We start from the raw sequence: 23,062 nt of genomic DNA, 5'->3' as shown, positions 1-23,062 counted from the left end.
GCCGCCCAGAGTGTGCAGCTTTGATGAAGATTCTGTGTAGTCATTCCAGGAAATTACTGAACTACACCTGGAAGAGAGTATGTTTCCTGAGTATGGCTGTACGAAGGCGCAGCCATGAGATCCTATGCGTCTATATAAGCCGCTGCGAAGCACCCCGGCAGTAGAGACAGAAGAAATAAGAAAGTGGAGACATCAGAAGCGATTATTTTCATGGTCGCTATGAAAAGCTAGCTTCTAGTGCCAACCGGGTTAGTTACCTCTGCTCGCTTGGTAGGAACCTCTTTTCTTTATTTTTTCAGGTAAGCGAAACAGGACATTGAAATTTGTTTTGCCGGGCTGATAAACAAAATCGAATACTCTTTACAGGCAGACTGTTGTGCCATGCTATAAGGGACTCCTCTGTGCCATCGTCTACTCATTTACTGTTCGCGCACTCCCCAAACAGAAATACTTTGCGCTACGAAGGGTGAATCCTTTGAATTGCATCGATATGTGGAGACAATGAAACTATATTTTGTGGGGCCGCGGGACGTGGCACACAAGTTAATCGTGTTTACTGCCTTCCAGGCCCGCTGATATCATCAATTTTTACGGAGCAATGCAGACTCTGTGCTAAGATTTAACTAGTGGGGTTTTACGTGCTAAGCAACGCAGTCATATCAGATTAAACATTATCTAGGGGCATAAAATCGCTCTTAGCTTTAAAGCTCGCTAATTTCGTCTGCGAAATACATTCTCTGCGCACTATTTGACCGGCCAACTTACCTTGAAGGGCAATATTCGGAGTGGCCATCATTCCGAGAGGAAAATCGGTTCTGCGCGGGAGTTCAATCCGGTTCTCTGAGAGTCCGTTAGTCTGCAGACGCTCAGCTCCTATAAAACATCTTCGACGCTGCTGATGTTGTTTCGCGTCAGCACAATGGACCTAATAAACACGTTGTTTTCGAATTCCCCGTTCTCTAAAGTTTGAATTGAATTCATGAAGGTGTTTATGTGCTGAATGTTAGGAAGGTTCCTTGCAGTCGCATTGAGAGAAATCAAATTGTTTCTTTGTAGGAAAAGGTCGGTGAGCGTTACAAGTCCTCTGAAAGCTTGTCTTCCAACCCACTTGATGTTGTTTCTGCTCATATCAATTTTCATTAGCTCAGGGTTGTCCCTAAAGGTGCTGTCTGGTACATGGGTAAGCAAGTTCTCCCTCAGAGACAGCTTTTTCAATAATTTAAGGCCGTCAAACATATCCGTTATGGTTGTGATACGATTTGACGATAGGTTCAGTTCTGTGATTCGGCGTGCATCCCTGAAAGTTCCCTTTAGACTGGCCAACCTGTTCTCGGCCAAGTTTAAGTATTCTAATCTTGAATCAAGAGCAAATACTGAGTGGTTTAACGCGCTTATGTTCTTTCTGGATAGATCGAGGTGTATTAGTCCCTTAAGTGCTCGGAAAGCTCCTGGCTCGACGTAGGTAATCTTGTTATAACGACCACTTGTATCTTAGCATTAGAGGGTGCAATCTCAGTCACGGCACCTATGCGGTTGCCTTCGAGGTCTATGTACTTGAGGTGTGGCATTCTAGACTTTAGAATATCGTCGATGTCTTTATCATTTTCCACCCCAGAAGCAGCTTCTGAAACAGAAATGTGAAGTATAAACGTGAGAGCTGACCAGAAGCTGCTCTTATTTTGAAAGAGCTTGCTGCCAATTCAGATGCTTAATTATTACAAAATATATCTTCAAGCATGCTCTTGAATTAATCAAAACATCTCCACAGATGGCGTCTCGGCGTCAAAACCGACTGTGTAGCCTGAAAATACGCTGGTTGTCTGATATTCAGGGCAACATTTCTAGTCATTCTGCAGATCTCCAAGCATGCGGAAATGTTTGCGTAAAACGCCTGCCTTAAGCACATCATCGATAATTGTACGATACCTCTTAGCCGAAATCTCGTTTCGTGGCAGTATTTTAGCGTGGCCGTAAGGCATTCTATCGAAACGAATGAAAACCTGTCATACCGAGCGTTTTTATCTACGTATTTCTTTGCGATACAAAGTATAACAGAACTTCACGGTACTCACGACGTAATATATGCAGAAACTTTTTATTTAGAATAAAACGAAAAGTACAATGCACATATTACGCCTTGAAACAGATATTCTGTAAACAACATTTAAAAAAAAGGTTATTTCAATAAATATCATGCCACCAAGAAGAGCGCAGTGCCCGAGCACACGAATGAAATTCGTCTGCAGCTTCTTGCTTTACCTTATCTAATAGGAAAGCGGCGACTTATATGGCGTTCAATAATATTTCAGCAGAACTTACTTCTCCTGCGATAACCACTAAAGTTGCACCAAAGCTTTCGCTAAAGTTATCGGGAAAACCTGGTAACGACGGCAGTGGATACGTTGTCAGGTTAAGGTGTGTAATCTTGAGCAAGAGCATTCTGTTTAAAAGGAACTTTATCAGGTCTCTCTTCATGCATGTGATAGATATTAAGAGCTGTAAGTAGTGAGCATACACATTATATGTGTATATATCTGTCCCGCGCTGTAACAGAATAAGAGCCCCACGGAAGGACACTAGCGCTCTTCTAATGCACTGTGGCCATCTAACTTGACACGCGTTGCTCGTAATACATTCTACATAGACGGTCGTGACATTGAACTCGGCTGTCCCACCTTCCCAGTGAAATTCTGCTATTATTACTTACCCTACTTTGATAACCTACTCTGATTACCATCTGAATCCTCCCTGCTCCGCTACCACCTACCTTGCCGACCATATGTTCGTGATCACTTTTCCAGTTAGGATTCTCCTAAACGCCACACAGACGCGGGGCTTGTGCCGAAGGTGCATAAGATTGTGCACTGCATTAAACTGCTATCGCAGGCATTCTGTCGAAAAAAAGCCGATAAAATGGACCGTATCGCCAGGAACAGGAGATCACCTATAATTTGAGTAAATTACCAGCAGTGTAAACTTGATTTCCTCTTTATAAATAAACAACTTTACATGAGCAGAATTAATAGGCGATGATAGGATTGGTCGTGAAAAATTCACGTTCGACGTTTTTGATGTAGGCTTCGCTTTTACATTGATTGCTTTACGATTAGGCATTCGAATTTACTTTCGCTGTGACCTTCGGTTAGTGGGGGCGTCTGGAGAATGGAGAGAGATTTTCGGGTCGTGGGCCAGGGCCTCTATAGAGTGCAGGAGGGTAGGAGAAGGAAGGAGGGGGGGTTAGATGCTTGTAGGTGAAAGGAGCATTTTTATAGGTAGGTGCCCAAAAGGTGCGCCCACACAAGTGTGCTTTACAGGATACACCTATAGGGGTTTGAGGCTGCACGCTAGGTGCACGGCTAACACCGACGAACTGACAACGGGTTTTCACCGAGGGAAGTCCACATTGCTAATGCCGTAAAAACACAATATGCCGCCTTACCTTCAAGGACCACATTTTATCGAATAAGGTGTTTATCGTGGTGATGCGGTTGTTCTCAAGGTAAACAGTTGCCAGCCTCCTAGTTCGGTTGAACAGTTGTGGACAGGTGCCGAATCTTGTTATTAGAGAGTAGCAGGTGCCTGAGCCCTGGGAAGCCAGTCAAGAAATTCTTGTCCACTTCCTCAATGTTGTTAGAGCGCAGATCTAGCTTAATCAGGCGCGGCAAGAAGAGCGCTTCTTTAAGAACTTTGATGTTATTCTTCTTGATGTCGATACTCTTCATGTTCGTAGCGGCACTCAAACCACTCGGCACAGTCTGCAGGTTAGTGTTCGTAAAGATGACGCCCTTCAGCCGGCTCACGCGTGCGATCGTTGCTTCCGCAGTTTCACGCAGTGGGCAGTCTCGGAACCAAAAATTGTATATGGTTTGGTTAGAAAACCACGTCGCAAGCAGCCCTCTAATCTGTATGCTCCTGAATCCCAGCGATCTGATGACGGAGCTTCCCACCCTGGCCATCTCTGCTTCGATCTGGGCAGTGGAGATGTTGAAACACGACGCCACAGCTCCGCGCGGTGTTGCAATGCACGAGCAGTGTTCGAACTTCAGGCAATAAGTCTTGTCCTTTCCAAAACCGTATACATCGAATGGAAAGGCCGACAGTGCACAAGGCTGCGAGCACACACAGTGACATATTCACACGAAGCAAGCTCATGGTCAAAGAGGAATTCACTCTGCAGACCCTTTTTGGTCAGGTCCTTCGAGCTTTGCTTATAATGATCCGGGCTATCTTGCTTCAGGCTCCTGTTGCAACAAGCATCAGTTAAGAAAAGCGCGAATAGGCACCGTACACTTCAAAGGAGTCCTTCGCGAAAAGAAAACGTCAGCCCACGGCGCACTGAACTACAGCTCCACTTCAACGCATCGCGAGATTTGTGCATTATTAATCGCAGTGAAAAAGCCACTCTTCTGACTTCTCTCACCACTTTTGTCAAAGCTCAAGCCAATGTTATTACTTCGGTACACCACCAACTGCAAGCTTGGGGTACCTATTTTGTCTTGCCCAAAATGTTCTGATGCCCAGCTGCCTGTCGGGTGGAGAGAAGCAATACGAATGCGCCGTTGGATTGACTGTGAGTCAATTCTTGCAATCACAACATATGGGCATGCAAGATTGAGGTCACAGGAAGCGATGTCCTCCGAGGCACTCACGCTTTCGCTGCTGCATCCTCAGCCTGACAAGAACCGAGCGGTCGACTACGGATGCTCTTTCGAGATTATTCCGGAGAAAACATCCTACCAGGCGTTCCAAAATTAAATATCGCCTTGAGGGGAAAGCAACCTCATCAAAACAGATAAGTGTGTTTGCTCTGCAGATGACATCCCGCAAAAGTGTGAAACCACTCGCCAAAGCGTGTCTGTCTTGTCGAAAGACCTTTTTGCACTCTGTCGAACTACGTTAAAATGCTTTGCGGCCTTCAAGGAACATTTAAGTGTAACGCTGTAAGCCATCGCTGACAGTTTCCATTATATGTAATTTCCACTAAACAGCTTACGCCGGCTTCAATAATCCTAATTTGCTTTCTAGCATGGAAACACTGCCGTTAATTCTAATGGGCATGCAGGCTGCTACTATATTACAACATACATACACTAAGATTTGTTAGAAGCACTGTAAGAATCGTGTTACGGAACGCTATGAACGCATATTGCATTTACACTTGATACTAATACAAATGAAGAAGCAGAGTTTTGCCTAGTACAACTCGCATGTTTTGTACATAGCGGAATAGAAGGCCTGAAGTACGCATGAGCGGAACCATAATGGGCAAATAGCGTTAGCACACACCCGCATTTGCCGCCGCGGTGGCTCAGTGGCTATGGTGCTCGGCCGCCGACCCAAAAGACGCGGGTTCGATCCCGGCCGCGGCGGCTGGAATTTCTTTGGAGGAGAAATTCTAGAGGCCCGTGTACTGTGCGATGTCAGTGCACGTTAAAGAACCCCAGGTGGTCGAAATTTCCGGAGCCCTCCACTACGGCGTCTCTCATAGCCTTAGTCGCTTTGGGACGTTAAACCCCATAAACCAACCAACCAACACCCGCATTTATTAGAGCCTAGCGTTGTCTTTCTGGTCGTGGAAATATGCGGCGCCTTTCGAAGTCGCAATCAGCTGCTTCGGAACGAATACGATGTTGTTATGCTTCTGATCGGCATGTTTCCGGTAAATACCAGTAAAACGTTTCTGGTAATTCGTAGATTAGCCCCGATTGAAAGAAAATTGTGTTTTCCCTCTGGACTTACTATGGTAAAAAAAAACACAAAAAGTGTAAATTATCCAAATTTTCCTACACAGTCGAACATAACACCGCTGCAGTCATAGTGGCAGGTTGCTAAGTACAAATAAACACGATGCTATTGTAAATATAGATTATGGCAACGGCACTGCGTCTGATTTAGGACCACGGTATAAGGTTAAAACTAAGAACCGAGGGCGCAACGCTCGGTATATAGAGCGAAGAAGAAAGCGCCGTAAACCACACCGGAGCCGGAAAACGCGCGCTTCCCGCCAACCCGGAGATCAGAGCGCACCTAGAAGATGCATTGATACATTACAGGCTGCACCTGAGCGAGCATGCCTCCTTTCGGCAGTTCTTATCGCATGCCGCTCACGGTCGCCGTCTCATGTACCGCACCTCTGTTCATCGGTCACCTCTGCATATGGGCGCTGGCAGGGACTAAAAATATGGCCCTTGAGGTATGCAATGAAATGTAATGGCGATTACGGAATTGGTCGTTAACGTGACCTGCGCTCCGTGACATGCGATTATCACTGCACAAAAAAAGATATAGCCAGTGCGAGGCCCCTGCCCGTAATTGCCCCCCCCCTCCCCTTCTCAGCGTGCGGGATGCGCGCACTGGGTGCCTCCTCCCAAGCCCCCTTCTGCCCATCTCCTCCAATTAGGCTTGGCTGGACGTAAACAAATCTGAACCTTTTTTGGCGGTGTTCCTCGGAAAGCGTCGTTAACGTGGCGTATTCTCTTCAACAGTAAACTTCGCTGTGCATGAAGCGCCTCCCAAGTATCTGCCGACAGAGCTGTGGAATTCAATATGACAGTGATGGTAACATCACCCGTTGTACACTATGCAGCCTTGTACCGGAGGTCTACTCTTCGTTGGGATGGCTTTGTGGTTTGAGAATACACCTCATATGCGGGTGGTGGGTGGTTCGAAAGCGCGTACCACCGGTTACTGGGCTTTTAGGTGCGCTAGTACTTGTAGTTTGTCGGATTCCCTGCCCGCCTGCCCGCCTGCCTGCCGGTTCGGTGGCAGGTTGCTCACCTGCCCACCGGGTAGCCCACCATGTCAGGCGGCAGCCTGATTAATCGCAATAGACTGCTCGGGAAGTGCAACCTGGGTCGCAACCCAAGTACCACCGATGGCCCCACCTGCCATAGCAACTGCCTTGTGCCAATGTGTCATTGCTAACATGACCACCTGGTGGCTTCCTTGCCAAGGTGCTGATGGTGGGTAGATAAGCAGTAGCGGAGTGGTGAAAGGCAGGTGCTATAGCGAAATGCCACCACGTGCTATGCTTGAGTAACTCTGTCGATGATGACTACTGGTGCAAACCAAGAACCGTGAGTCGTTGTGCTTTTTGTCCAATGTGCCTTTGAGCAAAGAAAATCATATCGTCATCATATTATGTCGCCTTATGTCTTCTATCGAATGCGTTAAAAGCTTCCCCGAAGATGTGTCTGGTGTCGCGAATCCGGGTGACGCGTCCCCGACTGCTGGAGGGGAACGCTTTCGCGTGCGGGTTCGAAGAACAAAGAAATCAAACAAAATAAAACTAAGCCGTGTTTATATTTTAAAGCAAAGGAGTTGATAAAAAAACGAAAACACTAGAAACGCGTACAACACTAGAGACAAAAAGGAGAGAATTCACCGGATACAATGCGTCCCAGGTGGCACGGGAATGCCTTGTAGGAAGCAAAGGCGCGGGTTGGCGAGTTGCGATGCGTCGCTGGCGTTGCGTTCAAGGAGGCGGTGGTAGAGAGCCAGGAGATGAGGAACGCAGATGGATACGGGAGACGCTGACGAACTCCTGTCAGCCGCCCCCAACAACTGGCAAGCTGCAGCAGGAAAACTGTATCCAGGTCGTGTCGACGGCGTCCCGATACACCGTAGGCCTATGCGGCCCATCCAAGGAAGCCGCGGCAGCAAAGTGGCGATCGCAGTAGGCCTGCGTCGTTGATTCAAGGGAAGTCCACGCAGCACAGACCCGAAGTATGACGGCTGCCACCTCCACGCTTGAATGAGGCGCAATGGTCTTGCGTCGATGATCCAAGGGAAGTCACTGGCAGCTCGGATCCAACGTCCGACAGCTGCCACTTCCACGCTTGAATGACCAGATTTGTGCTGCGGTGTCTTCCTCAACACCTCGGATTGCTGACACGTAGCTGCACGCTCCTCGTGCCTGCCTCGCGCGCACCACTCCCACGCGCACACACGCAACGCGGAGCTGGCGCGCACGGCCCTCTGATGTCCGACGCACCACTGCCGCGTTCCAAAAATCCCTCGACAGTGTGGTGTGCACATCACATCTGGTCATTGCAGAGAATGCTTCGTCATCGTGAGAGAGCCTAATAAAGGCTCCTCAATAAGCCACTTGATTCCACGTTTCCACGTTTACCGCTCACAAACAATTGGGGTTCTCCTTTTCATTTTGTCGTTGTAGAGCGATACGTGCCTGATTCAGTGAGAATTTTTCAAACGTTCCGATCATATCCGGCAATAAAGTTCCAAAAAGCCCTTTGCGGCAACATCGCAGTCTCCCGGCAAAAGGGGAGTACTCTTTCTTCTGAGTGTGCACTATTTCGCCTCCTGGTTCTATTCACGTACACAACGAACTGGTAGCCTCAGATTTCAGATAGGGAACGAGTCCAGCCTAAGACACTAGGTAGACTCTAAGGTATTCACGAGATAGAGATAGAATAACCTTCATAGAAGTGAAACAATGCGTAACAAGCAGAATAGGCAAATTGTTGCCTAATTGAACACGGCAGGCAAAAGAAACAAAGAATTAATATAGCTAACATGCAATGAACAAACAAGTCACATTTAATAGTGCAGTTACAGTTAACATTTTATTTCTTTGCATGACCTAGAGCAAAAATGCATCGCAAGAACAAACCATGCATTCACTAATATTACTGCAAGAGAACGCCTCACGGCTTATTTTTCGCTTATTTGATACCTGCTTCATTAATCGCCATTAAAGCAGAGGGTTACCATTACATACTCAAAAGAAGAAATTATGCACTTCACGGGTACAAAAAAGGCTTTATTTTGTAGAAAACCATTAAAATATGGTCGCAAAGCATTCTGTTGATACTGCGATCTGACAAAGAGCGAATAACGGGGTACGGGACTCCTAACAGAAGGTCGTAAGTTTAAAATTGTGGTCATTATTTTCGAAGCTTAGGACGGCACCTTAAAATCATTTGTCTATACGAGTTTTAGGATGATAAATATATTTGAACGCTAAACTTTTTGTCCAGTTTAAAGATGTGGCCGGTGAACTTTGCTTTCTCTTTCTCACGCGTTAAGTGTCTTGTTATATTTTCCCACTAAGAAACGGACTACTGAGTTCAGGATCCTCTCCCTTTTTTCCGCTTGTTCTTTCTTGTATGGGTATCAAGAGATTCTTTGTTGACTTTTATTCTCCGTTAGCGACGTTGACACTGTTTCGCTTGATTTGGATTGCGTTATGTATTCCTACGAGGCCTTCACGGCAAGTAGTCTTTAATGAGTACAGTCTTGAGAACGCTCTCACTTTCGTTCAAAAGCTACTATGTTCCAAGAGAAGTAGACAGCCCCACGATGGGAAACATTCCAGAGCACGAACCCCGCTACTCCGAAAGAACAAATGCTTACCAGCGTTGCTATCTCACTGATATGCTAAATGCAGTCGACATAAAAATACTATGGTGTGTCCTCTTTAAGTTTGATGCAGTCAATTTGGACAAGAGGTGGCTGCGGTGGCTTCTGCTTGATGAGCTTCTTACTGGCATCCTTCTTAGGCATCGAGCCGTAGAACCTGTCCCAAAAGTTCGGCTCTCCCCAACGAAGGTAATTCGCCGCCCGCATGTAGAGGCGCAGGTCTTCGTCCAGAGAACCAGGGGCAACCTCGTCGACAAGCACAATGATCAGTCTGTTGACGTTGTCCTCCAGGGCTTTCTGATGCGCCAACCGGAACTCCCAGCGACACCACTCGCTTGCCACGAAGTTCCTGCAGAAGTGGGAAAGCATTAGCAACATTGGCCGTGAAACTTTGTTTATGTCACCCAAGATGCAAGAGAGATATCTCTGAAACCTGCGAGCTAACACCTCATAAATTTCTTTTCACCACCTTGCAGATGGAAAAGAACAAACAAGCTGAGAATAAACACTGTGATGTTGAATTGGTTGAATTTCTTTGGAGGAGAAATTCTAGAGGCCCGTGTACTGTGCGATGTCAGTGCACGTTAAAGAACACCAGGTGGTCGAAATTTCCGGAGCCCTCCACTACGGCGTCTCTCATAGCCTTAGTCGCTTTGGGACGTTAAACCCCATAAACCAGCCAAACACTGTGATGTATTTAATTTTATTGTCCCCAGGCAAATGCAAGAGATCAAAATTTGCATTGACCGGTACACTTCGCCCTTTCTTCAGAAAGAATTGTGAAATAATCCAACAGCATCTATTCCCTTCATGCGGGATACGTTTCAGAGCTCGCGTTATTCCTAAATTCGAAGGGTGGGTCAGTGACTTTTAGCGAAGTATTTTGTAGATCCATCAATTAGGTCAATCAAAATGAACGCAGCTTACTTCTAAGGAACACGCCCTGTCCTCGGGTGGTATTTTGAGCTACGCATGGCTACCTGCTGCGGCTTAATGTCCCTAACCATGGAAATGGAGAGGCGCCAAAACCCTGTCATGAGGAAGCGTATGCAAAGGTCAGAGTAATTTCGTTTCATGGAGGGGCAGTTGTGACAAATTTTTCTGTACAGTAGAAAAGGCTCCCATTGTCATGAATCTCCGCAGTTGGCTTTCAAGAACCGCCCAAACCCGAACTCCTAAAGAAATCAAAAGTGGCCGGACGTGTTAGACCTTAAAGATCGGTCATAGCTTTGGCGCCGCATCGATGTAGACGATCGCGAAGTGCTACTAGTCAGCAACAGCATTTCACTGGGGGCCGTTGCTTTCAAACATGAGAATTTAACAGGACAACAGAAAAGAGATTAACACATATAACCTTTCAATTCCTCTAAATCAACAGGCCGAGAATGCATTTTATTTGGTGATTTTCTTTGCCCAGAACTATTTGGTTACAGCAGGCGGGGAGCGATAAGTCGTTAGGATTGAGGAAGAGCCGTGCACTAATTTATGCGCATGAAAGAAAACACGTTTACCGGGTGAGGAGGAGCGCTGTCCTCCTGGAGCAGGCGACAGCGTCGCGGATGATGTCCTGCAGCAGGAAACCGCCTTTGAAGTTCCGCTCGTAGGTGCAGTAGGATAAGCCGACAGCCTCTAGTCCCGGCAGCAGCTGCTCATGCACCCAGCCTGCATCTTTGCTGCTGTATGATAGGAACACGTCAAACACCTTCTCTGCATCCAGGTCTCCCTCCCTGATGCAATGAAACAAGCTGCAGACACCTCGCATGGTCAGCCAGTCCTTCAGGTAGCGTTCGCCGTAAAAGTACACCGCTGAGAGTGTCAGGATGACTGCCAGCATCACTGTGCACGACAAAGAAAGGTGGTGAATCGCAGTTGCGTATTGCTGGCTCAAGAGCTATGCCCACAAAGCCCACACAGGGTTCAAGCCCACAAATGCGTCACCGCTCTACACGCACCGAAGGCGTACAGCAGGCACGTCATGTATGCTGGAGAAGATGGGGGGCAGAGTTGGTTTTCCCCTAGGGTGATAATTGCCCTCTTTGACACAAGTGCGTTGACGCTTTCTGCGCATGTGATGAGTCTGGAATCCCGAATCTGTCAGAGAGAAGCGTAGATACAGCAAACCGATGGAGTAAAAAAGCTCAAGATGGAGCAAAGAACTAGTTAACCGCAAAAATAAAAATAATTTAGAATGAGAGATTATGCCATTTTGAAGATTCCGTTTTCCCTGAATACTCTATATGATCAGAGGATAGGCTTACCACATTGTCGTGAGCGTCTAGCCACTGCTTGAATGAATAATCATCACATCCGCAGTGGTATGGATTTCCGGATAGCCACAAAGAAGTCAGATTGTGCTCCAAAACCAGGCCATGCGGAAGTTTCCTCAGCTTGTTGCCCCTAAGATCGAGGGAATGCACTTTGCCGGGAAGGGTGCACGCACTCAGGATTGAAATCCGATTGTTTTGTAGACACAGCGCTTCCACATGAGGAGCGAGTTTTTTGAAAGAGGCATCAAGCTCTTCGAGGCGGTTGTCGCGCAGATCCAAATGAGTCGTGTTTTCAGGCAACACTTTTGGCAACTGGTTCAGGCCCGCCGACGAGCAGTTCACGACGATGTCTCGGTTTCCGAATCCACCATTATGGCAGGTGCAGCTACAGCCCTGCTCACAGTCATCCTGCCAGTTGTTCAAGTTCGCCTCTGTCAAGCGGCGAAGCGATTTTCCTTTCATCCACGGTGGGCTCTGACACATCGGTTTCCGCGTTAAGCGCACTTCACTGTCGTGCTGTACAAGCCAGGCCAATCTGCAGTCACATAGCAAAGGGTTGTCTGCAACAGGGAAACAAAATAAATATAGCGCTGATACTGGTAGATATGAAAGGCGTTAGTTTAATGAACATATTAATGCCCCTCTCATAGAAATGAAAAATTCGAGTGTTAGATTGGCAGTAACAGCACTGCTATTCAGCGGCGCTGTGTTATATTGGGTAATGAGATTTCTTTCGTCTTCATCATGGGATAATGTTGGCTAGAATGCAGCCGGCAGCTGTATGCGTCATCAGCGCAAGCACACGAGTGCCATACAATGCACCACCGTCGGCGTTAAAGATGGCGAAACTCTATGTCACCGCCACTGATGTCATTGTCATTCATTTAGCTTCCCTAGAAGACACAACATCGCGTTTTGCTCCACGTGTTACCTGTTATAAAATAGTTCTGCCTTATGAACCCGAGGTGCGAAAGCCACCGCGATGGCTCAGTGGTTATGGCGCTCGGCCCTTCACCAGAAATCCGTGGGTTCGATCCCAGCCGCGACGGTCGAATTTCGATGTTAGCGAAATTCTAGAGGCCCGTGTATTGTACGATGTCAGAGCATGATAAAGAACCCTTTATAGTCGAAATTTCCGGCGCTCTTCACTACGGCGCCTGGGACATAAACCATAAACTGATCTAAGGTGCAAAAATACCAAAACTTTTGCACAAGGAAATATTAATACCAGTTGTAATACTTAAACACTGAGGTTAATCTAGAATCCCACATGCTCTGAATATAAGGGCGTGCCGATTTTCGACCCTTTTCGGCTGCTTTCTCGTTCATCAGCGCTCTATTTGTGATTTGAAGTTTGCGTTTAATGCTTTGGCTTGTGAGCAACGCAACCTCCTTCTTCAGTCTTAAAAGTACTGCTGATTACATTTTCAATGACTTTTATTATGTTCTGTTCGACCTCCGAGGTTGAATCGGAATGCCAATTCGCGGGAAAGGACCGAAATTTTTTGATTGATGTGAATATCTAATCGATATGGGTAAAATGTCCCCGGTTGGATTCCTCGGATTTTATAAATCAGATTTTATAAATCTGTCGGAGTTTAAAGGCTTGAGAAAAGTTTAACACCAAGGTAGGTTGGTTATGGTGTGGTATACGACGCAATCGTTAGCAAACAATGTGAGTTTTGATTCGACATTACAAGGCGGGTCTTTGATGTAAATTAGGAACAATAAAAGATACAGCACTACTTAGAAAGAGGTAAGGAAATGTGACAGCTTACGGTCCAGGGTCACGTTTGGTGCAGCTTTCATGCGTTGCGGAAAATCCCTCCGGCGAAGCAAAGCAATCCGATTTCCTGCGAGGCCGAGACCCCTCAGGCGCACAGTACCTGTGAAGGCGCCTTCTACGCTGGTGATGTTGTTTCCCATCAGGGAGATGTAGGCGAGGAACGCGTTTCGTCCGAATTCACCCCTTTCTAAGTACTGTATTTGATTGAAGGCGGCATCAAAGTATTTCAGATTTACGAGGTGTCTCATGGAACCATTAAGAGAAACCAACTGATTGCTCCGTAAATGCAGGCCTTCAACAGTTACAAGCCCCCGGAACGCGTTCCTACCAACCCATTGAATGTGGTTTTCACTCAGGTGCAACTCCAGAAGGTCCGTATTGTCTTTGAAGCTATCGTCGGGAACGTGGCTGATGAGGTTGTTCCTGAGAGATAGCTTTTTTAAACCTCCGAGATATTTAAGCGCGTCGGTGATGCGAGTTATGTGATTGGAAGATAATTTAAGTTCCTTGATTCGTCGTGTGTGCGTGAACATCTCTGTCACGATGGTCAGCTGATTTCCCTCCATGTTTAGAAATTCCAAGTTGGATTCAGTGCTAAAAACAGACGAGTTTACGTAACTTAACTTGTTTTTGCTGAGATCCAGACGACGCAGCGTTTTGAGAGATTTGAAAGCTGTAGGCTCTATGTCGGTTATCTGGTTGTCGCCCATGCGAATCACTTCAATAGCGGATATTGATGACACGAACTTAGGTACCACGTCAATCTTGTTGTGCGAGAGTTTGATTTCTTTGAGGCACGGCATCCTTGATTTGGCAAGTTCATTGATGTCTGCTATTAAGTTGCTCTCCAGGTCGATTTTCTGAAAAGAATTGCAGTGAAATAATCAAGAGCAGCCTGCTACCGAAGTCAACTTCGCCAAGTCGGAAAAACAAAGCAATAAACAATGGAACAAAGTAACGCATAAGAGTTTTTTTTTTACTTCTCGCGTATATTGCTTGGAATAAAACAACCTAATAGCTTTAATTGGTTGGGATAGTACTTGTACCAGATGGCTGCCTGGTTTTCGACTTTATATGTTAAATTTTCTCTCGTATATACAATGTTTACCCCACCGATCTCGCAGGAAACACAATAAATGAAAGCAGATTTCTCTTATGTTTGCTCCGCTTTAAATGCCTTCAGTCTTTGGCTACCTCCAACCAGCCCGGGCTCTACAAGAAAACTCCTCTCCAGATACCGTAGCCATGAAGTGTGATCCACTGATATCCCCGCTTAGCTATAGTATGGAACCACGAGTGCCGTCCCCTGAAATGTGCCATCGAAGGAGGAAGAGTGCACTTCCATCGCCTACCGCCCTAATAGAACTCGCTTCTTGTACCTCCAGAAATCGGCAACAGCTTTTTTTTCTAAACCGGCGGTCACTTCTAGGGTGATTCACGGGCTCGGTCAATGTTTTAAAAGGAGAACACGACTCAGAAGGGCGAGGCTTGCTTGTGGACCGAAACATGTGGCCTGAAACAGCTGTTCTCCGCAATTCCGCACATACAGCATTAGAAAACACTATTTAAGTAGGAGCATCTATTTTTATAATTTTGTGGTTGTTTTTTGTACGAGCATTTTGTTTGTATGTTTTTTGAGTGTATTGCTGCGCTGTATGTTGTGTATGACATACTATTAACCAGCACACCAAAAACCCAAAAACTAACATTGTATAACTAGGAGCTATCATTTTTGTATTACTAATTAGTTTGTTGTACTCTACATGTTTTTTTCTTTTTAAAATTTATGTAACCACTCCCCTTAATAATGCCTCTGGCCCTGAGGGCACACGAAATAAATAAATAAATAAATACAGGTGAGCCAAAGTAGACAAGACATAACAAAAACTTTACATATCATGGAAAAACGTATCGGGTTCAAAAACATCGTATGTTATCTTCTTCAGGGATCCGACCTTCAGACTTTGTGAAATTTCTGAACTAATATTTTTGAGTCCCTTTGTGGCATACGATTTATTTCCACAAATTTACAGCGTTGCCGTAACAATGTTTCATTCTTCCTACTGTAACATTTTGTGTGAAATATAAAAATTGCGTTGCCAACAAGAAACGTCACCTGACAATTGAAAACAAGAAGTCTAGTGCATGTGTGTGCTGAGTGCGCGTTGCCCTGCGTGCGTGCGTCTGTGTGTGTGTCCACGAACTTTTGTCCATCAAGTTTAGCATGCAATACATCGTGGAACAATATTCGTCTGCCACGGGATCAATCAAAGGAGAAAAGCATGCAGCTTCGCTGCAGTCGCAGGTCTTTCGAGTTTGCCATGCCTTTATTGTCACGCAGTCCTCAACCAGAGACCTGGCTCACTCAAAGGCCTCGAAAATGTGGCACAGTACATGCCGGCTAACGTTCCGAATCTGCGCATTAGCGTGGTTATGAGCTATAGCGGATTAAACATTGATTTTAATGAACGGTAATTTTTTAAACTCCACTGACGAGTACGCCAGAGCATTGATTGAGTTTTCTTTAGTAAGCTTCGAAATCTTTCCACTTTCAACGTTTGCACGCTAGGGGTGCATACCCTCTGAGGCACAGTACATGAGAAGCCGGTTTTAATTATTAAGGCGGAAGACTTTAATGCCTCATCGTTGTAAGCAGGAGTTGTCGACCGAAATGTCACGCTTTTCAATTGGTCGAAACAGTCGTGACGTCAGAGTGCGCTAATTTCAAACGGGGCCAATTGTACGTTGCCTATAACCATGCGACCAATTAAAGGGATCGTAGCGTCATGCTCCAAGTAAGTGGGACTGAGTTTAGTTAATTGCTTAATCACCCAATTAGCCTAATTAACCCTTCTAGTCAGGCCAGAAAAATAAATAAAAATTAGCAGGAATTTCGTCGAGTTCGGGAATCGAACCCCGGTCTCCGGAGTGCGAGACGAGCATGCTAACCACTCCGCCATGCCAGCTCGATGGTTTGGAATGAACAAAGGTGCGTCTAGTCAATACGGTGTCTTCGTTCACTCCCATCTTCCTCCCTTCCCGTTACGGCGAGGTTCAGGTGTCCATCGAGATATGCGAGACATATAAATTCCTTTCCTCAAAAACCAATTTACCGACGAGCAAGGCGTAGAACCGAACGGGCGATGGCGTTTTATGGACTCCCTGACAGCGTTGCAAGACGCTGTCGCGTTTCACTCTTAGAAGCCTAACATCTTAATAACGCATCAGTGACACAAGCAGCTACACTGCGCTTAAGGCTTTCGCCTCACCGCACTTTAGGTCAACAAAGTGCCTCCTGAATTTTTTATGACCATCCCCATCATCAACCTAACCACGCTCACGTCAGTGCAAAGGCCTCTCCCATGTCTTTCCAATTAATCAACTAACCCTGTCCTTCGTATGTTACCGCCACCGTCCCCGCAAACTTCTTAATCTGAAAAGACCACGTAACATTCTGCCACCACTTGCTACGCTTGCCTTCTCTTGGAATCCACTCCGTTAACCTTAACGACCAGCGGTTACCTCGACTGCGCATCACACGCTCTGCCCAATCCCATTTCATACTATTGATTTGGACTAGGACGTCCTTAACTAGGGTTTGTTCCGTTAACTACCCTGGCCGCTAGGGGTCTCTTTTAATGTTACACCTATCATTTTTGTTTTCATAGCTCGATGCGTTGTCCTTAACATAAGCTGGACCCTTTTCGCTAGTCTTACGTGTCTGCCCCTTAGGTGAGTACTGGTAAGACACAGCTGTCTTATACTTTTCTATTGATGGACATTGGCAAACTGCCATTCATGATCTGAGAAAACCTGCCATATGCGCTCCACCCCATTCTTATTCTTCGCTTTTTTCCTCTCTAGATACAGATCATAAGCAGACGTATTTTTTTGCCATTTCCAACACTTAGCTACTAATTGAGAGCTGCTGTTTCTTTAAAGGCTGTTGAACATTACTTTGGTTTTCTGGATGTTAATTTTTAGACCTACCGTTCTGCTCTGCCTGTGTAACTCACGGATCATGCTTTGATGTTCATGTCCTGAATGACTAATCAAGGCAATATCTTAAGCGAATCGCAGATTGGATAGGTATTCTCCACTAACCCTTATCGCCATTTTTCCCACTCCAGGCCTAGGAACACCTGACACCATTCCTTACCAGAATTTTATTGCAGACTTTATCGAATACTGCAGTAGCTGTGCTCTCATTATATATATCTTTCAGTATTTTTACAGAACTCTCTTCTGCACTCTGATTCCGGAATGCCTGTATGACAGCTGAGGTTTCCTCTTGAGTCAAATACTTTTTCGTAATCAATGACAGCTATATATCAGGGTTGGTTATATTCTGCGCATTTTTCTATCACCTGATTGATAACGTGACTATGGTCTATTTTCGAGTATCCTTTACGGAAGCCCGCCTGATCATTTGATTGATGAAAGTCTGAGGTTGACATAACTCTATTAGCAATTATCTTACTAAATAAAGTTTAGACAACGGGCACTAAGCAGATCGGTCTGTAATTTCTCAAATCCTTGACATCTCCTTTCTTTTAAATACAAGTATAATTAGCATTCTTCGTAGCTTCTGTTACAACAGAGGTCATATGGCAATGCGTATGCAGAGTGGCTACTTTTTCGAGCGCAATCTCACCCCCGTACTTCAGCAGCTCGGCTGTTACCTGATCGTCGCCTGCATTGCTCCTAAGGCTTTTTTAACTACCTCTTTCGTTACAGGCTGGATGTCCCTATGCTCTGCGCAACTGCCTCTCTCATTAAGGGTCTGATTACATTGGCTACTCTATATATTTGCGTAGAACATTTCAGCTGCTTCAAATATCTTATCCATATTGCTAATGACATTGTACTCTTTATCTCTCAGTGCATACATGGGGTTTTTACCTACGTCTATATAGTTCTTCACTCCTTTTAGGCTTCCTCAGTTATTTAGATCATGCTGGATTCTCTCCATATTCACCTTCCTTATGTCGGCTACCTTGCATTTATTTATTGATTTTGATGGCTCTGCCATTCCTTTTCTGTCGGCAGGCTTAGACGTTTTCATGATTGAGTGTTTCTAATAAGATCCTTCGTCACCTTAGATAACTTGACGGTATCCTGTCGAGCTATTCTTCCGTCTACTTCGACTCCGCACTCCGTAATGATATCTGGGAGGTTTTCATTCACTGTTTTAAGATTGAGATGGTGTTGCTCGGTTAAAGCCGAATATTTTGTTTTGTAGTGATATCCAGTATTTCTCTACATTGCCCCTCGCCGCTAACTCGTTAATGGGCTTCCTCTTCCCTAGTTTATTTCGTTCTGTCTACAAGTCTAAGCTAAAGCAAGACCTTACCATTCCGTGGTCGCTACACGGCACCTTTTTGAGGACCTCCACTTTCTGCACGACGCCTGAGTTGGCGCATAGTGTGGCCTATTTTATCTTTAGTCTCACCACTGGGGCTTTGGCCCGTCCACTGCCTGTTCTCCTGGTTGCAGGAGAAGGTTTCATGATCCGTACATTATTCCAGTCTGCGAACTCTTCTGATAACTTGCCTCTGCTATTCCTAGAGCCTTGATGATAGTCGCCTACTGCCTGGCCTCCAGCCTGCTTCTTGCCTACCATTGAATTGAGGTCGCCCGTTAGTACAGTGTACTGTGATTTTACTTTATTGATTGGTATTCCAACTCTTCATAGAAGCTTCCAACGGTCTGGTCATCATGGCTGGGTATAAACACGCAGGCCTGCACCGCCTTCGTGTAGTACCTCTTTTTTTTATTTGCAGGAAACAATACATATGAATCTCTGCGGGTGGCGTAAAGCTAAATGCTTGGAAACCTGACGAGGCCTTAATCCCATTACACCAGTTGCAGCCTGTAGCAGGAGAAATACATTACCTCTTATTAAGCCTAATTACAAGAGCTGCCACCATCTCGTAAATACTATAGAACTCCTCTGCTGTCACTTACATCTTGATTTGTAAGGAATCTCATGCCTACTTTCTTTCTGCCCGCTATTCCACGATACAACACTGCAACGTATTGATTGCGCGAGTCCAGTACCTCTCGAGGGTTATCTTTAACGAGCTCTAATGTTATTCGGTCTTCCAAGAGGCTCGTTATTGCTCCTATGCTGTTTTTTGGCCCCTTTGTTTATTAAGCATGTTACCTGTAGGTTCACACATTTTTTTTTATTCAGTGCGTGGTTCTATAAGCGTAGATATTGCCTGGTCCTAAGGGTGTGCTTAGGCGACCTATCGTTAAACCTACTAGGTCCAGGCGAGAACACCAGGCCGTTCAAAACACATGATCAAGCCCGACAATGTGTGCGATGTGAATGGGCAAAACCCGCATGCTCTAGAGTGATTGGTAAGGCGAAATATGAGACTTATGCACCCTACACCTATGTTTTGGAGATGCGCGAACCCCAAATATGGGACCCAGATTTGAACGCTTCGTCACAGTGCCCTTTTCATCGCTTCTTGGCGGTGCTTTAAGATGGTTTCGAAGAGTGCTTGATGGGGGTAGATGGTTTGACATCATTTTGAAACGCATAAATACGCAGGGGCAGGACGCTCGAAGGAAATATTCTAAAACCATGGACTTACTGAATCGACGCATGTATTGAAGCACGGGCCTTAATATCGGGCCGATAAAAAGTTCGAATGAGTCAATTCCATTTCCAGACTTGCAAAACAACATAGTTCGATTTAGTTCGTTCTTACTAAAGATAACTATGTCACTTTTCTGACAAAGGGCAAACTCGTTTTTGAATTCATACTTTGGGTGCAACAAACTTTCAGCGGCGCCTGTACCAATATATTTTTTTTACTTTCGTGGCAAAAGTGGTGTTTAACTGTGCTGAATATTGTTCACTTAGTTGTACCCTGCCGCGGCCTATGGGCTGATTTTCAAATTGTGTTCCACGTACAGAGCTCTTATGTGCTGCACGGCAATGATTTCATGGAACCAAAGTCGTCAGCCGATCCAGAGGAACACAGAAGATATACTTAACCAAGCGCAGCGCTCCACTTATTTTACTTACTCCTTAGCCACTGTTTCAAGAAAGTGTCCCTCCGAGAAATCATAAAGATAGCACTGAGTATCGGCGCCGGTACTTGGCTGAGCGCTTGTTGGAACCTGATGTATTCTAAATTACTCGTGCACCCCACACTAAACTGTGCACTAAGCTGCATTCGAAGCTGTCGCGGTGGGGTCCTGAATTCAAGCTCGTTGTAACTCCCAGTAAGATCAGATAACATAACTCACCACACTATACATAAACTTTCCACACTATACACTATAGAAGAAATAATGAGAAAAAAAATAAATCGGCTTACCTCTAAGTAATCCAAGCCGTGAAACAGGCCATTTACTACCGTAATGCGGTTTCTGGCTAGTCGGACTTCTCTTAAATTTCTTGATTTCTTGAAGAGAACGGGCGAAAGGTGCTGGATCTTGTTGTGTGACAACAGCAGGACCTCCAGTTTGGTAATACCAGTCAGATATTCGTCGTCCACCTCTTCAATGTTGTTGTATCGTAAGTCCAACGACCATAAATCGGGCAAATACAGAGAACCCTGCAGAACTTTGAAGGTATTTTCACTTGCACTGATATGATACAAGCCCTTAGCAGCGCTCAAACCATTTGGAAGATTGTTCAGCGTAGTTTTTTTCAAGTAAATTTTGAACAGTTTGCTAGCCGAACCCATGGCAGTTTCTCCGATGTCGCGCAAAGGGCAACGAAAGATAGTGAGATCACGTATTTTCAGATTGGAAAACCACTCAGCTGGCAGATCGGTGACTGAGACGTTTCTGATTGTGAGCCTTTTGATAGTGATGCCTTTCATCATGGTCATGTCTGCTTCGATTTTTTCACCGTTCGGCAAATCACCACACGTCACTCGAGCTCCGGCCGCCGTAGTGGAGCAGACGCAGGTCTTTAGCACCGGACAGGTACTGGTGAATTTCTTCCGATAAAGGGGCAGCTTGAACATAGGATAGCCAGAAATGCATGAAACGGCTAGAGTGCAGACTAGGGCAACAGCACGAATGGTAGCCATTCTTGACGACTAATGTTTCCAGGTAATTCTGAGCGGTTTAATGCCTTGAGCTTTTGACGGACAACTACGGGCTAGAAGGAGATTCGTAATATTTGCGCCTGTCACAAGCACGAAGAGAAGAGCTTGGTCAAGGCACTAGCAAGAAGCCAGGCAACCTTTTGGAGACGAACGTATGTATCGCAGCATCTAGGAGCTTCACGATGTTCCAGAGGAGTAGTCCGTACCAGTGTCATCAAAGTCCGTACCTTTTTTTGCCGTCGACCCACCAAAACTTTGCTGCCGGAGTTTAGAAGCTCGTATTTTTTTTTTCTAACAGGCTGGGCTCCGCGTAGAAAGAGCGAATTGCTTGGGAGCTACGTATGCGCGACGCCAGTGTAGAGTTATCCGTCCCGGTAAGTAGGAAGAATCTGCTCTGCCTGAACTCTCAATACAATGCGCGTACCAGTTACACAAAACAGGGTGCCCCATAAGACTCACACTTATATCACTCTCTTTGGAGTCGGACCTTTTCAGTTTGATGGCGCGAAGCGACTTGGGACAACGCCTTTTGTGAGGCCCGCCTAGCGCGAAGACATCACGCACGCCGCAGAGACACGTACGTTACGATGTTATGCGAGGCAGAGGAGGTGTTAGGGAGGGCTGGGAACCGCTTCTACGTCCTGAGCTTCTTACAAAAAAGATACCACGAGCTCGAGGAAATCCTGTATCCGCTGCTTTCGGGCATTCGCTATCTCAAGAAAGGCAGTTGTTTGCTTTCTTTTCGAAGTGACGACTGTCTTGAGCAAACTATCAACGAAATCAAAACAGTTTCATTTTCCTGTTGTCACGATCACTATGGGCCCTAAACGCGAAAGGGATTGTTCTAGAGGCTTGCGGGTAAAAATAGCAAGCGTTTGGGGCACTACACAATGAAATTGTTAAAGATTAAGTTAGTCTGCCCGTGCGAATGTGGGGTTCTGCAAAGACCTTATGTTGTGCACCCCCGGGACTTCTCTATCTTTCACTAAAACTATCCAAAATACGAGCGTACACAGTGCGAGTGGATCTTCATTTCTATGTTGCCATAAAAATGTGTGTGCTTCTCTTAGCACTGAATGCCTATTGTGTAAATTAGAAAAGTAATAGATACGCCACCAGAGGTGAGCAAGAATATCGCTGTACAGTACCAGCTGCACGGCTTGGGGCCGTCTTTAGGATATTTTTTTTATAAAAGGAAAAGCCGAAAACAGGATATGTTACTATATACATTCTCTGCGCGACAAATATGGGCAAGAAACCATTGAGGGCATTGTATGCTAGGACGCAGTAGGGAACCCTGAGCGCCTCTTTAGTAATGCTGATTACGAACGCAAGAAGTGACCAGTAGCACTAATTTTTCTAGCAGCAAACACGTTTTTCATCATTTTGCTGTCTTCGCTAGTTTGTCTCCATTTTTTCAAGAAATCGAAAACCAACACATTTTTGCGAGACAACATCTCCGGAACTAAACGCGCACTTACGACTTTCCACGTCCATTTAGTTATACATCTGGATGTGAGACATGTTCGCTCAATTCCTGAACTGGGTTG

At 45.6% G+C, this 23,062-nt stretch overlaps 1 protein-coding gene across 2 annotated transcripts; it reads right to left on the bottom strand.

Moving 5' to 3' along the window:
- Positions 1–8,624: 8,624 nt before the first annotated feature.
- LOC149333244 (uncharacterized) lies at positions 8,625–22,111 on the bottom strand. 2 transcript variants are annotated; one of them, XM_089556014.1, is made up of 6 exons: positions 20,772–22,111; positions 13,427–14,294; positions 11,640–12,208; positions 11,334–11,472; positions 10,893–11,217; positions 8,625–9,730 (listed from the first exon to the last, which is right to left on the bottom strand). In XM_089556014.1, exons 1-6 carry the CDS (start codon positions 21,492–21,494, stop codon positions 9,424–9,426), a joined length of 2,931 nt encoding a protein of 976 aa, XP_089412140.1. In that variant the 5' UTR covers positions 21,495–22,111; the 3' UTR covers positions 8,625–9,423. The 2 variants fall into 2 exon arrangements, with proteins under 2 accessions (XP_089412140.1, XP_089412141.1); XM_089556015.1 differs by lacking the exon at positions 8,625–9,730 and having other exon boundaries at positions 10,909–11,057; positions 11,137–11,217.
- Between the last annotated feature and the right edge of the window lie 951 nt (positions 22,112–23,062).

The sequence above is a fragment of the Amblyomma mixtum genome, chromosome 8 (genome assembly GCF_055824585.1).
Source record: "Amblyomma mixtum isolate Tamu chromosome 8, ASM5582458v1, whole genome shotgun sequence".
NCBI classification, from domain to species: domain Eukaryota; kingdom Metazoa; phylum Arthropoda; class Arachnida; order Ixodida; family Ixodidae; genus Amblyomma; species Amblyomma mixtum.
Note: the sequence above shows the minus strand (reverse complement) of the source record. Positions and strands in the feature narration are given on the sequence as shown.

What these genes read in the sequence shown, in the direction of transcription:
- LOC149333244 (XM_089556014.1), bottom strand. Translation starts at nt 21,494, where the DNA reads ATGGCTACCATTCGTGCTGTTGCCCTAGTCTGCACTCTAGCCGTTTCA. An exon ending in TAGACGCTCACGACAATGTG is followed by an intron (nt 11,473 to 11,639) that starts GTAAGCCTATCC and finishes TCTCTCTGACAG; the next exon opens with ATTCGGGATTCCAGACTCAT. An exon ending in ACAGCGCTCCTCCTCACCCG is followed by an intron (nt 9,731 to 10,892) that starts GTAAACGTGTTT and finishes CCACTTCTGCAG; the next exon opens with GAACTTCGTGGCAAGCGAGT.